The 14,728-nt window shown below is 41.6% G+C and overlaps 1 protein-coding gene across 6 annotated transcripts in view; it reads left to right on the top strand.

Moving 5' to 3' along the window:
- The first annotated feature begins 6,361 nt into the window (after window positions 1-6,361).
- Window positions 6,362-14,728, top strand: part of LOC121284923 (partitioning defective 3 homolog B-like) — an 885,862-nt gene continuing 877,495 nt past the window's right edge. For 4 of the 6 annotated variants that reach the window (XM_041200842.1, XM_041200848.1, XM_041200847.1 and 1 more), the window contains exon 1: window positions 6,363-7,410. In XM_041200842.1, the coding sequence (XP_041056776.1) occupies window positions 7,291-7,410 (120 nt within the window). In that variant the 5' untranslated portion in view covers window positions 6,363-7,290. Of the gene's footprint in view, window positions 7,411-14,728 lie in introns of all 6 variants that reach the window. The other 2 variants (XM_041200843.1, XM_041200844.1) reach the window with 1 other exon arrangement.

The raw sequence follows: 14,728 nt of genomic DNA, 5'->3' as shown, positions 1-14,728 counted from the left end.
GCGCAGAGATATTAGAGCAATGATGGGCAAACTAGGCAAGAGAGTAGGCCGCATGAATGGCTCTCCTTCATCTCAGTGGGTCTCAAGATTGAAATCGGGTGTATGGACTAACCATGACCCGCAAAAGTAACATAAAAAACCGCAACCCCCCCCCTCCTGTGTCCACTGGTGTCGTAACCAAGACAGCCTCCCAGGATAGGATAATTTTGCTCACTGCACTTGCGTGCCTCAAATTTGCAGGGTGTGCCAATTGAACCGTAGCAGCGCTTTGATTGGATGCAGAAGGGACGCACAGGTCTCACAGTCAGGGTTGTGTGCAAGCAGTACACGCCTCACTTCACGTGCCCTTGCTTTGCATGCGTATCACTTTAGTAATACCGGTTGGAAAGAAACTACATGGGTGGAAACCAGTGGAATCTGCCAACCCTACGTGTGGGCGACAGTCAGCAAAATGTCTTCCGGGCCGCACTCAGAGCCCTGATGGGCCACATGCAGCCTGCGGGCCGCAGGTTGCCCACCACTGGCTTAGAGGGCTATATGGCTGGAGGAGGTTGCAGAGGGAGGAGGGGGCAATGCCATGAAAGGATTTGAACACGAGGATGAGAATTTTAAAAGCCAGGTATTGCTGGACAGGAGTCAATGTAAGTCATTGAGCACAGGGGATGGATGAATGTATCTTGATGTGAGGTAGGGTGTAGAGAGTTGCAGTTTTGGATGTGCTCAGTTTTATGCAGAATGGATAATAAAAGGCAGCCGAAAAGGCATTGGAATAGTCAAATCTGCTGGTTGCAAAAGAATGGATGAGAGTTTCAGCAGCAACTAGGCTGATGCTGGGACAGAGATGGGCAAATACTGGACTCACTGTTCCCCCCCAGTTACAGCTGAAAGATTTGTTCAGTCCCAGTTAAAGGTTTGCTACTTGTGGTGTGCAAAACAACACAATTTTTTTGTCAGAAATATGATTTGGTACACACCAGAATTTCTACAACCCATAACAGTTGGCATATTTTATTGATTGGAATTGTTAATTCAGGCTTGGCAGTGGGCCTGGAGTCAATCGATTTTGTTTAGTTGCAACCTCATTAAGTAGAGAAATCTCTCAGAGATCAATTTTGGGAAAAATCGCAATATCTACAAATTTGTTGAAACAATCTAGGGGCTTTGATCCTCAGAGATATGTAAAGAAGTAATTCCCATTACAAAATATTATTTACAATCACTATATTAACAAAGTTGCTGAATGCTTTGAAAGTTAGTATGAAAATAGGCAAGGATGGGCCTATAAGAGTTGGGCTAATATGTCAGCCGTGGTTCAGTAGTAGCACCCATCTCATACAAGTGGCTATTCTTCCTGTTTGAGCCACAATCATGAACTTCCAGATGCATTCTGATTTCAACAATGACCTAGCTGAGGCTCATGTTGCCCTCACCCAATGTCCACCCAAGTGTAGTTCCAGTGCAGCTGCATTATATTGATCTGGAGCAGAAACGCTGGCAGGTATTTTCTGTTCCTAGCCTTTGGAAGCTACTGTGGTTTATTTTGACAGCTTCTTTTGACGGAAGCCTCCTCTGTAAATTTGAACTGTTATGCTCAGTAAAGACATATCATACTCCTAACCTTCAAGGTATAAACTTTGTTCGATGTGGACTCTTTGAAATTGGCCATTTTTAAAAAGAAAAGCCAATGTACTGCAAAGATGGCCACTGAAGGTCAGGTGATCTGTGTATTCAAAAACTGCCTCATTGTCTCAAAAGGACACAAGAATACATTCCAGACTAAGAGTTATCAGCTACAACCATCCTGAAACTATCAGGAGACATTCCCTGAATTGAATGGGTCTTCTTGAAACAAAGAAGATGATTGTATTAAGTTAACCCATGCAGGATGAATATGTTAAAACAATGAGCCAGGATTTGCCTCATCAAGCTAATACTACCACTATATTTGGAAAAGGAGTTGTGAGGAGCCATATGGTAGGGCAGCCATGTTTGTCTCCTTTTAATCTTTAAGTGCTCTTTGCAGAGAGATGTAGCAGCAGAAAGGTCAGTAACACTCATACCTTAAAAGAACCAGAGGCTGCAACATCACAAGGCCTCCAAACCTGTTCATTTTTGGGTCCACCAAACAGCAAACATCCTGGTAATGAGGCTACAAGCAACTAATTTCGTGACCTGCAGATATGGAGAATCCTGAAGTGATCTTGGCTGTTGAATTCACCCAAACTACTCTTCAGGAGTGAAGACATCTTCTTCATCAGGCCTGTTCCACATGTGTATCAGAATAAGACAATCACATGAATTATGAGCTATTCTTTTGCTCATAAAAGCGCACTGTTCTCTTCAACTGTGTTTTCCTGGAGTGTGTGCGTGTGTGAGGCTGTGAGAGTGAGTGCCATAGAGGTAAATTTCAGGGTAAGTGTGTAAATAAACAATCTTCTTCATTTAGACCCACAAAAAGCTTGCTGCTGGTTATTTACATTGTCCAACACTCCGAGGTTAAGGAAAAAACACACATCTTCCTCTCAAAAGCTTATTGATTATGGGCAGTCGAGGAAGGGAACAAGAATTTCAGCAGTTCTCTCACCCTGTCCATAACAGAAATCATCCAAACCTTTTCAGCCCATGTTTTTATTTCGCAAGAACTGCAGAGGACTGAAAGTGTAATAGCTGTGTTCTGTTGGAACTACATCAAAAGGTACGAAAGGCAAACCAGGAATCTATTTGGAAATGTGGGGGAATGGGCCTGGTAGTACTGTGGTTGACCAAAGACTCTGCACGTTTGGAATTTCACCACCCCCCCAATCCCGAAAAAAATAAGAAACCTTTTAGAAAGAATTGATAATGTTTTCTGTGGGGATGGTTGGTGGTGGTGGAATATTTCAGATATTAAAAAGAGTTCACCACCATCCAACAGTATTACTCATACTAATTAACTATTGAGTACATATAATAAAATATAATTCAAATTTAAATTTGCTTTGGATTAGTAGACTTGAAGCAGCAGGTTGTGAGTTCAAATCTCATTCTATAGCCTTCAGCACACAATACAGGCTAACAGGCCAGTGCACTTTTTATGGAATTGCTGCATTGTGAGAGGTGACATCTTCTACATGAGATGTTAAACTCTCTCAGGTAGATGTAAGAGAAGAGCTGACCTAGGCAACATTTACTTCTCAGTCGACATAACTAAAAACCTGGTCATTTTCTCAATGCTGTTGCTGGAACCTTGTGTGCAAATTGGTTGTTGTTTTTGCTTGTGTTACAACAGTGACTGCATTTAAAGAGCGTTTCATTGGCTGTAAAGTACTTTGCGGTGTCCCAAGGTTGTGAAAGGTGATAATATAAAGGCAAGCTCTTTTTCTCCCTCTTTATAACCTCTCAGTTTATGATGTCACTCTTCCCTCACATTGGCTTATTCTACAGGCCATTGGATTTACATGAACCAACAACTTCAACTTATTTCTTGTGGCTAATATTTCACAACTTCATTTCCAATTTTTCTTTAACATTTGAACAAAAATCAGAGCCAGATAATTGGCATTGTCAAAAAGTGTGGGCAGAAATAGTTAAGGGGGAAAATTTCAATGTTACAAATGAATGCAGCAAACAACAAGTGCACTTATTTATATTACTTTTACTAGATAGGTAGTTTGAAATAAATTCAAAATGCATTTTATTTATTGGAACTTATATTTAGATAGCACCTTTAACATAATAAAATGCTACAAGACACCTTATAGGAGCATTATAAAAAGAGTTTAACACTGAGCCAAAAGGTTGTTCAAAGAGGTGGGTTTTAAGGAATCTCTTAAAGGAGATGTGAGGTAGAGAGGGAGAAAGGTGCAGGGAGGAAATTCCAGAGCTTAGATCCTTAGGCAACTTAAGGTACAGCTACCAATGGTGGAACAATTAAAATCAGGCTTGCACAAGAGGTCAGAATTAAAGGAGTGCAGACAGCTCAGTGGGTTCTGGGGCTGGACGAGATTACAGAGATAGGGAGAGGTGAGGCTGTGGAGGGATTTAAAGACACAAATGAGAATTTTAAAATAAGACATTGCTTGATCGGGAGGCAATGTAGGTCAATGAGCACAGGAGTGATAGTTGAACTGGACATGATGTGCGTTAAGACACTAGCAGCAGAGTTTTGGTGACCTCTAAGCTTATGGAGGGTGGAATATGGCAGAACAGCCAGGAATGCATTGGAATAGCCAAATCTAGAAGTAACTAAGGCATGGATGAGTGTCACAGCAACTGATGAGCTGAGGCAGGAGCGAAGTCGAGCCAACGTTCATCTTTAAAAATTTGTACTGAACAACAAGTGATTGAAAGCTTTTGATATGCTCTCTAGTGTTATCTCTACATGCAGCTGAAAGTAGCACACACAGCCAAATCTCCCGAGACTTTCAAGAATTAGCAAATTGCAAGAAACTGTGAGCTGGTTAAATCTGTTTGGGTGTAAAGTGGGTTTTAAAATCTATGTAATTATCAGGAAAAAAAATCTTAAATCACATTCTTCCATTGTTTATCATGTATAGCATCATGCAAAGACCACACTGAGCTACTAACCCTTAGCTTCTATACAGAAAGCTACTGTCACAAACTGGGTCAGAAAATGATTCAGTGGATAAATGCACCATGTGGCCTGGAACTGAGAAAAATAACTTTCATTTATACAGTGCCTCCTCTGAGCTCAGGAGATCCCACTGTGCTTTCCAGCCAATTAAATGCTTTTGAAATTAGGTCCTTTTTGTAATGTGGGAAACACAGCAGCCAATCTGTGCATAGCCCCACAAACAGCAGTGTGATAATGACTAGATAGCCTGTTTTTGATGTTAGTCAAGGTACAAATATTGGGCAGGACACCAGGAAGATCTTCCCATTTTTCTTTGTGAATGCCATAACATCTTTAAAGCCCTTCCAAGAGGACAAAAGGGCTCTTGGTTCAACAGTTCATTTGACACTGCATCATTCCCTCACCACTGCAGCTTGACTATTGCGCTTAAGTCTCTGCAATGGGATGTGTTCCCACAGCCTCCTGAATCAGAGGTTAGAGAGGGCTACCAACTCAGCAACGGCTGGCAGAAGGGCTTAGTTTTTATTTCCATTTTGTGAATGACTGAGTTTAAACTGGGGTCAGTGTCAGCAGTATGTCAAATGCCGAGGTGCACCCGGGGTAGCATTCCTGCTCCTTCTCACCATTACGTGACTACTGCTCACCTGCACGCCTGCATTTAGGATATGTTTGCAAGTTTTTGTTGTTGTTGTGATGCCCATGTTGTTGAATAACTTGGTGACACTCACTGGTTTGGCAAGAAGAATGGTTGCTTGCAGCAAGGTACGGTGGCCTGCCTTTGCTCAAGGGACTGTACTCTAACACAAGTCAGCATCATGAGGACAGGAATAGCAGGAAAGGTCTCCCTAATGTCCTGACCAACATTTACCCCTCAACCAACATTGCTCAAACAGATCACACTGCAGTTTGTGGGACCTTATTGAAGTATTAAATTGACATGCATAATTAACAAATTAAATTTAATGAGTTATTCCCCCTTAACCCTAAAGTAAATTTATTTTTTTATTTTATCACTTGCACTGGACCAATGACAGATGAGTGCTGATTTGTGACATATTCACAGCAAGATTGCAGAAATTCAATCTGTTGGTGATTACTGGAAAATAACACTGCTTCATTATTACAGAGAGGTGAAAGAAAAAGAAACATTCCCTGGAGTGATGAGAGAGTAATCTAATTTTTAAGTTGCGCCCTTATGGTTTATGACATCATATGAACCTTTCAATCAGATTTAGGCTTTGTAATCACTCCCAGGTGCTGGTTATTTTAAATGCAATAGAACAGTACAGCCCAAAGAAAGGCCCTTCAGCCCATTCTGTTTGTGCCAGCTCTTTGAAAGAGCAATCCAATTCGTCCCACTAGCCTACTCTTTCTGCCTTCAAAAGTTATGATGTAACCTAATTCCCTTTCAGGCCATACACATTCCAGATCACCATAACTCTCTGCATAAGAAAAAGAATCTCTTTTCCCCTATGGTTCTTTTGTGAATAATCTAACCCAATTGTAAATATTGATTACCTTCATGTTTCCTTAACTGTGCTCACAGTACTTGAAATATATGCTAGCATTAAACACATGCACAATTCCCATTCTATTTGAATTATATTTTGCAGTTTCAGCATTTTGTTGTTTTGCAACTTTAATGTCAATCCCTTGATTTTGCAGATTGCCAGGGTGACTGTTTCTGATTTGGGCAGAGTTACGGAGAGCTCTGGCGAGGAGAGGGTTAACCTCAGAGCAGAGCACAGCGGCACAGAGAGATCGATCGACCGAGGCCTGGTGTCTCTGCCGCTGCTGCTACGAGAGGGAAAGTTAGGTGAAAGTATCTCGGGTGGAAGAGTTTTAGGTGGGAAATATATATATTAAAAAAAAACAACTTTGAGCCGGGTCTTCCCCAGGTGAGTGAGGGAGGTCCACTCACAACAGATCCGAAGCGACGGCGCCCATTTGGGGTTCGAAACTCTTGTGAGAGAAGAAAAGGAGAATGGAAAAATAGGAAAAAGAGTCACGAGCTGGGAGCAAACAAGGAAGGGAAGGAGGTTTCAGCGTTGGAAAGCAAAGTGCAGCCTCTGCTGCTTGACTGTGCGCGCAAAACGAGAAGGAACACAAGAGCTGCGCTGAACGTTGTTTGGTATTGAGAGCCAGCCGGAGAAAGTTTTCCCATTTTCCGGTCAAAGCTTGTTCCCACTCTCCCGCCTTGCTTTACCTGGGAAAAGGAAGTCTATTCCTTCCGGCGGCGTGTGGGGTCTGAGACAAGAAGGAGCGGGGCTGCCTCTTTAAACCGCACCTGTAGAGTGCAGAGGAAATCAACCGGAGCAATATTATTAACAAATAAACGACAACTAAAGATCTCCAAATACTTTAAGGACCTAAGGATTGGAATATATATACACACATATATTGTCTGCATTTATCTCATTCACAGATCTTCTGGAAGCAAATGAAGGGGAAGAGACTCAATTTATGAAAATATATTTAAAGCACAATTTTCACTTTTTTTAAAAAAAGTAGGTATAAATTGTTCGCAGTTTCACCTGTCTCCCCCTGACGGAGGATGGTAACTATGCGGGAGATCTAATTGTTATTAGCGAGCCCAGCGAGCAGTCTTTCGCGCTCAGGTGTGCTGCTCGCGCGGGGGGACCACTCACCTGTGCTCACCTGCACCGCGCGGGGACCACTCACCTGTTCTCACCAGCCGCCCCGCCGTGGCCGTCACTATGAAGGTGACGGTGCAGTTCGGCCGCACTGGGATCGTCGTGCCTTGTGGGGACGGGACACTCACCGTCCAACAACTCATCCACCAAGCCGTGCAGAGGTACTGCAAGAACACCGCCAAGGTAAGAGGTCTCAACACTGCTCTTGAACTGAAGTAAACAGGGGAGAGTCAATGTTTACCTGTTGACAGATTGCCTTCCAACATGGCGGCCCTGAAAGTGTTAACTGTGAATAGGGAGATTTAATAGTCATTGAAATTTACATATTGAATGATATTTACTGAATGGACACTGATGCCTGTGTTTATGCTCTGCGTGAGCCTTCTCTGGCATCTCATCTATCCCTCTCATTGTAACCTTCTATTGCTTTCTCATACACCCCCTTTTAAGTGAATCTCTGCACTCAGGTACTTAGAGAGACTGTGAACTCCACAGTCTTACTTCCAAAAGTGATGGACATTTATTGGTCATCTTTTTAAACTTCCAAAACGGATCCAGTCATTGTTAACACTGAGAGGCTTGTTTCTTAGTGTCATTCTCACAATACCACTTTTTTTTAATGTTCCATGTTTACTGGTAGAGTTTTGATACGTTGCCAAAGTAAGTGTTATCAGGCATTCCTTCACCTGATAGTTTTGGACTTGGCAACAGGTGAAACTATAAATGTATATAAAACCAGATTTGTGTTGTCTTACTTATCTCTCTTCAAAAATGTTACTAACTTTGATGCTTCTGACTGAGTGGCAGTATTCTCGGCTCTGAGTCAGAAAGTTTTAGGTTCAAGTCTGACTCTAGAGGTTTGACCTCAAAACCTTGGCTGCTGCTACTTCAGTGCAGCACTGAGGGAATGTTGCAGTGGTAGGGGTGCCATCTTTCAGATGGGGCATTAAACTGAGGCCTCGTCTGTCTTATCTAGGGGATGTCAAGGTTCCCATTATATTATTTTGAAGAAGAGCATGGAAATCCTTCCTGGTGACCTGGTCCAATCCCTGAATCAACACCTGAAACTGGTCACTTATTTCATTGCTGTTTTTCGAACCATGTTGTCAGCAGGTTTGCAGTCATGTTTCCAGCATTACAATGGTGACTCCACTTCAAAAGTCCTACATTAATTGTAATGTGCTTTGGGACATCCTGAGGTTGTGAAAGACACTATCTAAATATAAAGCTTTCTCATTCTAACATGAAACTTTTTTTTTAGGTGAGCTTGATCTTTTTCAGCACCAAATCATGTGTTAGAAAGTCTGATGCTGGTGGGAAAAATCGATGGTAAAAGAGATCGAGGTAGACAAAAAAAATGATCTTTTTAAAGAGCCTTGCAAACTAGATGAATGTACCACCAGCTAAGATGATTCATGCCTCTAGAGCAAGATTACCATGGAGGTCCATGGTTGCCAATGCCATCTTAGATCATGGTACCTGAAGGGAGAGAGAGATTTTTCCAAAAGTCCGGATTTTGTTGTATATGACTGCTTAGCTTTTACAAGTTTCAACCAGGCACTTTCCAGAAAATGGACAAGAATACATGGTAACACCTCAATTTTGAAATTCTCATTCTTGTTTTCGATCCCTCCAAGGCCTTGTCCCATATATCTTTACAATCTTTTCCAGTTCTACATCCTTCCATGATCTCACCATCTCCATCACCCACCATTGGTGGCCGTGCCTTCAGTTGAATAGGCCCTAAACTCTGGAATGCCACCTAAGCCTCTCTGCCTCTTCTACCTCTTTTACTTCATTACCTATCTTAATATCCCCTTATGTGACTCAATGTCAAATTGTGTTCGGTAATGCTTCTGTGAAATGTCGTGAGATGCTTCACTACTTTAAAGGTGCCAAATAAATGCAAGTTATTGTTGAATGGGAAAAACAGATGAATTGAGTAGTATGAACATGAAGCAGACAAAACCTTTGAATACCTTGTCGTGTTAATAATATAATTTGCCAGTGAATGACCACAAATCATTGGATTGTGGTCATTATTGGAAGCTTTTGCTGTTTATTTTCTTGGGCTTCCTCCTAAGCCTCACGATATTGAGGTCTTTTATAGTATGCACCATTGTTGCTTAGGTGAAAGGTTGTGTGTCAAATGATGAATTTACCTGCTTGCAACTATGTGAAAGTGGATGTTTGTCAGCAAGCTTAACTTGGGTTGCTAGGGTGAGTAAGGGCCAGCAAGGTAGCATCAGTATTAGTTTAGGCTTTGTAAATAAGAAGTCAAAAGGAAGATGTGCATTTGAATAGCACCTTTTATGATCTCAGGACATGTTAAAGAACTTTACAGCCAATGAAGTACTTTCAGAAGTGTAGTTACTATTGTAGCCAATTTGCGCATAGCAAGGCTTCATAAGTGGCAATGTCATAATGATCAGAAAGGATAGAGTTTTTTTGGATGAAAAAGTGCATGATTGCAGTAACAATGCGAAAGTGATTTTACATTACAGTAATATTGCCCTTCACAGTTGTGAACCCATCTCAATCTTTTCAAATCTGGTTTCAAAGATTGTTTCTTTTTCTTAAATATTAAAATGCAGTGGAAGATATTTGACAATCACATTATTTTAGGTTCATGTGAAATTGTGAAAATAACTGTAATGTACTATGGTCTATCCTGAAGTTGAATGTTGCCAAGTAGATACTCTGTTGTGGACACAGGAATTTTGCCTATTCAAGACAAAACAGTGGCCAATGGTTGTTAGGATTATGATTCTTGATCTGGTTAACGACACTGCCAGGAAGTAATTATCTGACATCAGGCTTTCTCCATCAATTTTCTCTCCTCACTATCTTTCTTGAAGCTGGTGGTTGGCCTTGCAGGGAAATAATTGCACAAATGCTGGTTGCTCTCTCATTATTTTGCCCAAGGGTCATTGTTCATGTGTGAGCTTTCCGAGAATGTTGCTGGGCTTTCTGATGAGATTGAACTTGGGTCCTGTTCTTTGCACAGTTAGTAGAGAGATCCTGTAATTGGTTTTGGTGGTTTCTGGTTTGAGAAGGACAAATCAGCTAGGATTGCCACTGCTTTTTTTTTTCTATCTAGTGATCTCACCTCTTTGTGAGCATGGGGCCTTTCCTTCCTGTGTGAATAAGCTATTCACTGGACAAACTGAGCTTTTGGGGAAATTACTTTCTGACTTTTTTAGGTCGATGAAAATCTTTTGCTTCACAACCCAAGTTCAGTTTCTAGTAAAGTATATAGAGCCTTTACCCCGTAACCAAAGCATGGTGCTGGAAATAATTAAATTCACACTAATAATTAAATTCACACTGTCTTCAATGTTGTTTGGAAGTATACTGCTTGCCAGTTTATATGTTGGTGAGGACGGATCCACATGCTGCTAAAAGCTGCATGTAAATTATTGTAAAGGAAACTATTTACATTAGGAACAAATATATTTTCCTGGAATTTCATTGTCCAGTTTGCTAATAAATTTAATGCTCTCCTGTACGGCCTCCCACCTTTCACCCTTTGTAAACCTGAGATAACTCGAAACTCTGCTGCCCATCTCCTAGCTCCAAGGAGCCCCGAGTCCTTCTCATTCATTATCTCTATCATCACTGACCTACATTGGCTCCTGGTCCAGCAATGCCTCAATTTTAAAATTCTCGTTCTTGTTGTTCAGATATTTCATGGCCTTGCCATTCTGCTTCCTCTCTTTGTAATCTCTTTTCGCACACCTGTCCTAATATCTCCTTATGTGGCTTCGTGTTAGATTTTTGTCTGTTACATTCCTGCGAAGCGCCTGGGGTTGCTTTACCTCTACTATAAGTTGTTGGACTGTACAGTATCAGTTATCTGGTCTTACTATTGTCTTCTCCACTTTGTTAACCTATCAGTGGTTGATTCTATTCATGCCGACTTTGAGAGTAAAACTGCATTAGCACTTGCTTAGGAAATCCATATCCAAATTGTGCCTACTTATTTTACCCCTGACTGGAAGCCACTTACAAGGTTTTGCACCAGCGAGCTGCACGTGGCAGCAGTTTCTCTGCTCCTATGCTTTTGTTTTTGTTCGATTCAAAAGTAGGCCAATCCATTTGTGCACACGATTCTAGTGCAAATGAAGACGCTGGTTTGACAGGCGCACAAAGCCAGACTTGGGTCTTAATGAGTCTAAATGCAGGACTGGTATGAACTACAATGGATTGCAAAGCAGTGTGGCCTGCATATTGAGTTTTAAAAACATGGTCAGAAGAGCTACATACAATCTACATCTTGTGGACTGAATCCTTAAATAGCTTGACACTGAAGTTCAAGACAGGCCTATTCCAGCAGTTTGATAATGAACTGTGACTCCAATGATTAAGAAACTGAGATGTTTAAATATTAAAATGTCTTCAGCTGGATATTGCCTTGCTTGTGTAGCAGAACAAGCAAACAGCTCTTCATTGGTAAACTCACTGAGCTAAATGGAGTCAATTTTAAAAGCTGTATTCATTCTTGGGATGTGAGTGTTGCTGGCAAGACAGATATTTATTGTCCATATTGAATCGCTTTTCAGTAGTTGGTGATGGGCCACCCTGAACTGCTGTAGTCTGTTTGGTGAAGGTCCTTCTCAGGATTTTAATCCCATGACAGTGAATTGTTGGCTGACTATGCTTCTGTAAAGCATGACACTGTATAAATGCAAGTTGTTGTCATACATTGAAACCTTCTATCTTTTTCAAGCATCATCATGGAAGGAATAAATGTTTGCTTACCTTGCTTTAACTCTCAGACTTATGGGGCAGGATCTTTAGGTCAGCGAGTGGGGGGGTGGGACCTGCTCGCCGACATGTAAAATGATCTGGGATAACATTGGGCCGAACTCCTGACGTCACCCTGCGTCATTTCAATTTTCAGGTTGGTGGGGGCACAGCCAAATCAGCTGTGTGCCTGCTGACCTGTCAACGGCCAACTGAGGCCATTGACAAAAAGTCATTAACCTCATTAATGGACCTGCCTGTCCAACCTTAGAGTTGGCGGGCAGGCCGGGAGCCCTGATGGGCTTCAGAAAAAACATGAAACCTCATCCAGGGGTGGGATGAAGTATCATGAGGGTTTTAAAAAATTTAATAAATGCATGATTTACAGTGATGGACATGTCCCAACACATGTGACACTGTCACATGAGGGGACATGTCAGGGAAATTTTGCTCTTGCAGCTTTACCTTTTTTAAATTTGGCGCCGATCACCCTGAGGCAGCACTTAGCCTCAGGGAGATGAGTGCACTCTTGGCTGGGGGAATCCAGCTCTTCCCCGCCACACCCCCCCCCCCCCACCCCCACCACCACACCATCCCCCCGGCCCGCACATGGAGCGCATAGTCCAACCTGGCGGACATCATGCTGGGTGGGCCTTAATTGGCCTACCCACGTAAAATGGTGGTGCGCCCGATTGGAGGCGCACCTGCCAGTGCCCGCTTTTGCACTTCCCCCCCACTGACGGGGGGAGAATTCTTCCCATGGATCTCTTCACATAGTACACGATGGCGAATGTTGAGAAGGTTACAGGACTACTATTGCTATGACCACATTATTCTATCTCAGGTGACCGTAACTTTTGGCCAGTATTATAATAGTAATCGAAGGGTAAAGATAATAAGCAGACAAAAAGAGTGTTTTACTGAGATTATTTTTCCCCTCAGAGGTTTGTGTATCTTGTGTTTGTAAATTGAACATACTTGTATATGATGGCACTTTTGTTGTAGCTTGACCTCAAGATGTCCTAAAGCACTTTTATAGCCACTCGAGTGCTTTTTGAAGTCACTTGTACACAGCAATGGCCCACAAATGATTGTGACCTGATCACCTACTTTATTGAGGTTGGTTGAGTGGGGTGGGATCAATTTACACCTAAAACTTGGTGAGATTGCATTGTATTTAGACCAGATGGCCTAGTGAGAACATCATTTTCCCACCAGGGTTTTGGAGTTTGAGCTTTCTGGAGCTCGTCCATGTTATGGGAGATAGCTGACTCAAGTTGTTGCTCTGTGTTTGGTTGATGCAACACAGGCTAGTCTGCTTGTCCAATAATTAGTTACGCACTCCCCCTGACGCTAACCTTGACAATACCCATTTGAAGCCACGTCAACATTTGAAAACAGGTTAGATGGGTGGTTGAAGGAAAGAGGAATAAATGGATATGGGAATTGAATGGCTGCACAAGATTAAGATTACTGTTCATGTGCAAAACAAACACCAACATAGACTAATTAGATTGAATGACCTGTTTCTACGTTGCAATTTCTAGGTACATTTATGAAATGACCAAAGAGCCTGGTTACACAAGGACACATTAAACAGCTATTTTACTTATGGGGTCATTCAGGAACCCTGTTTCCCATCTCTTCAGTTCAAACTCTCAGCCTCTAAGCTTCTTGTGGACCTATTAATATTAATCAGTTAATACTAGCTGTTAATTTTGTTCTATAATAGTTAGTTTTGAGATACAGGATTGCTTTTTATAATGGTGTTCTTTATTTTCAAAACAAGTTGCATTTCTTTGAGGAGGGAATTGGCACTTGTACCTAACTGGGATCTAAAGATGATGCAATCACAAGTTTTGTTAATTGGGATTGCTGGGTAGGCTAGCTTGGTAGTCAAGAGGTGCGAGTATTTAATTCAAATTTTGGCCTAGAATTCCCTGGAGTGGTGCATTTTGTGGCATGCCCCCTTATTTACAATAATGGCAACAATTTGCATTTGTGTACCATCTACCATGTAGTAAAATGCCCCAAGGTGCTTCACAGGAGCTCGATCAAATAAGGTTTGGCATTGAGCCACAAAAGGAGATATTGGGACAGCTGGTCAAAAAGGTAGGTTTAAGGAATGTCTTGAAGGAGGTGAAAGAGGCAGAAAGGCAGAGAGGTTTAGTTAGGGAAGTTTAGAGAATAGGGCCTTGACAGCTGAAGACATGGCCATCAATAATTAAACTTTTTCCCTTGTATTTCAGCTTGAACTTTTTGCACTGCAACTTGCTGGAAGTGGGAGGGCAGTGAGGCATCGACAATCTTAATGAGCAATGGGGACCGACAATCTGTACCCTTAACCAATGAGATTGAAAGATTGAGAAAGAAGCAGCAAAACACCAGAGAATAGGGTGACTTAGAATCAAATCATGTACAGAGAATGAAATAGAGAGGGAAAGAAAGATTGGATTAAAAGAGAGAAAAGAGGAGACAGAAACAAAGATTAAAAATTAAAAACAAAATAAATTTAAAAAAAATGTTTCATAACAATTTACTTCTGGCAGGGGGTCACAGTTTCAATTGTTCTTTTTCTGGGCTGGAGATGTTGAGTGGAAATGTCGGAAAATAAATCTTGTAATTTAAAGGATCTTGCATGTTAAGTATCAGCACTAACTTTGTGCGATAAATTTAATTCGTACTTACAGCAAAAACACAGCAAGTTATTGAAACTCACGAGATTGGTGGTGAGCTGCCATTTTTTGTGAGGCTA

The sequence above is a fragment of the Carcharodon carcharias genome, chromosome 12, assembly GCF_017639515.1.
Source record: "Carcharodon carcharias isolate sCarCar2 chromosome 12, sCarCar2.pri, whole genome shotgun sequence".
In the NCBI taxonomy this organism is placed as follows: Eukaryota; Metazoa; Chordata; class Chondrichthyes; order Lamniformes; family Lamnidae; genus Carcharodon; species Carcharodon carcharias.
Note: the sequence above shows the minus strand (reverse complement) of the source record. Positions and strands in the feature narration are given on the sequence as shown.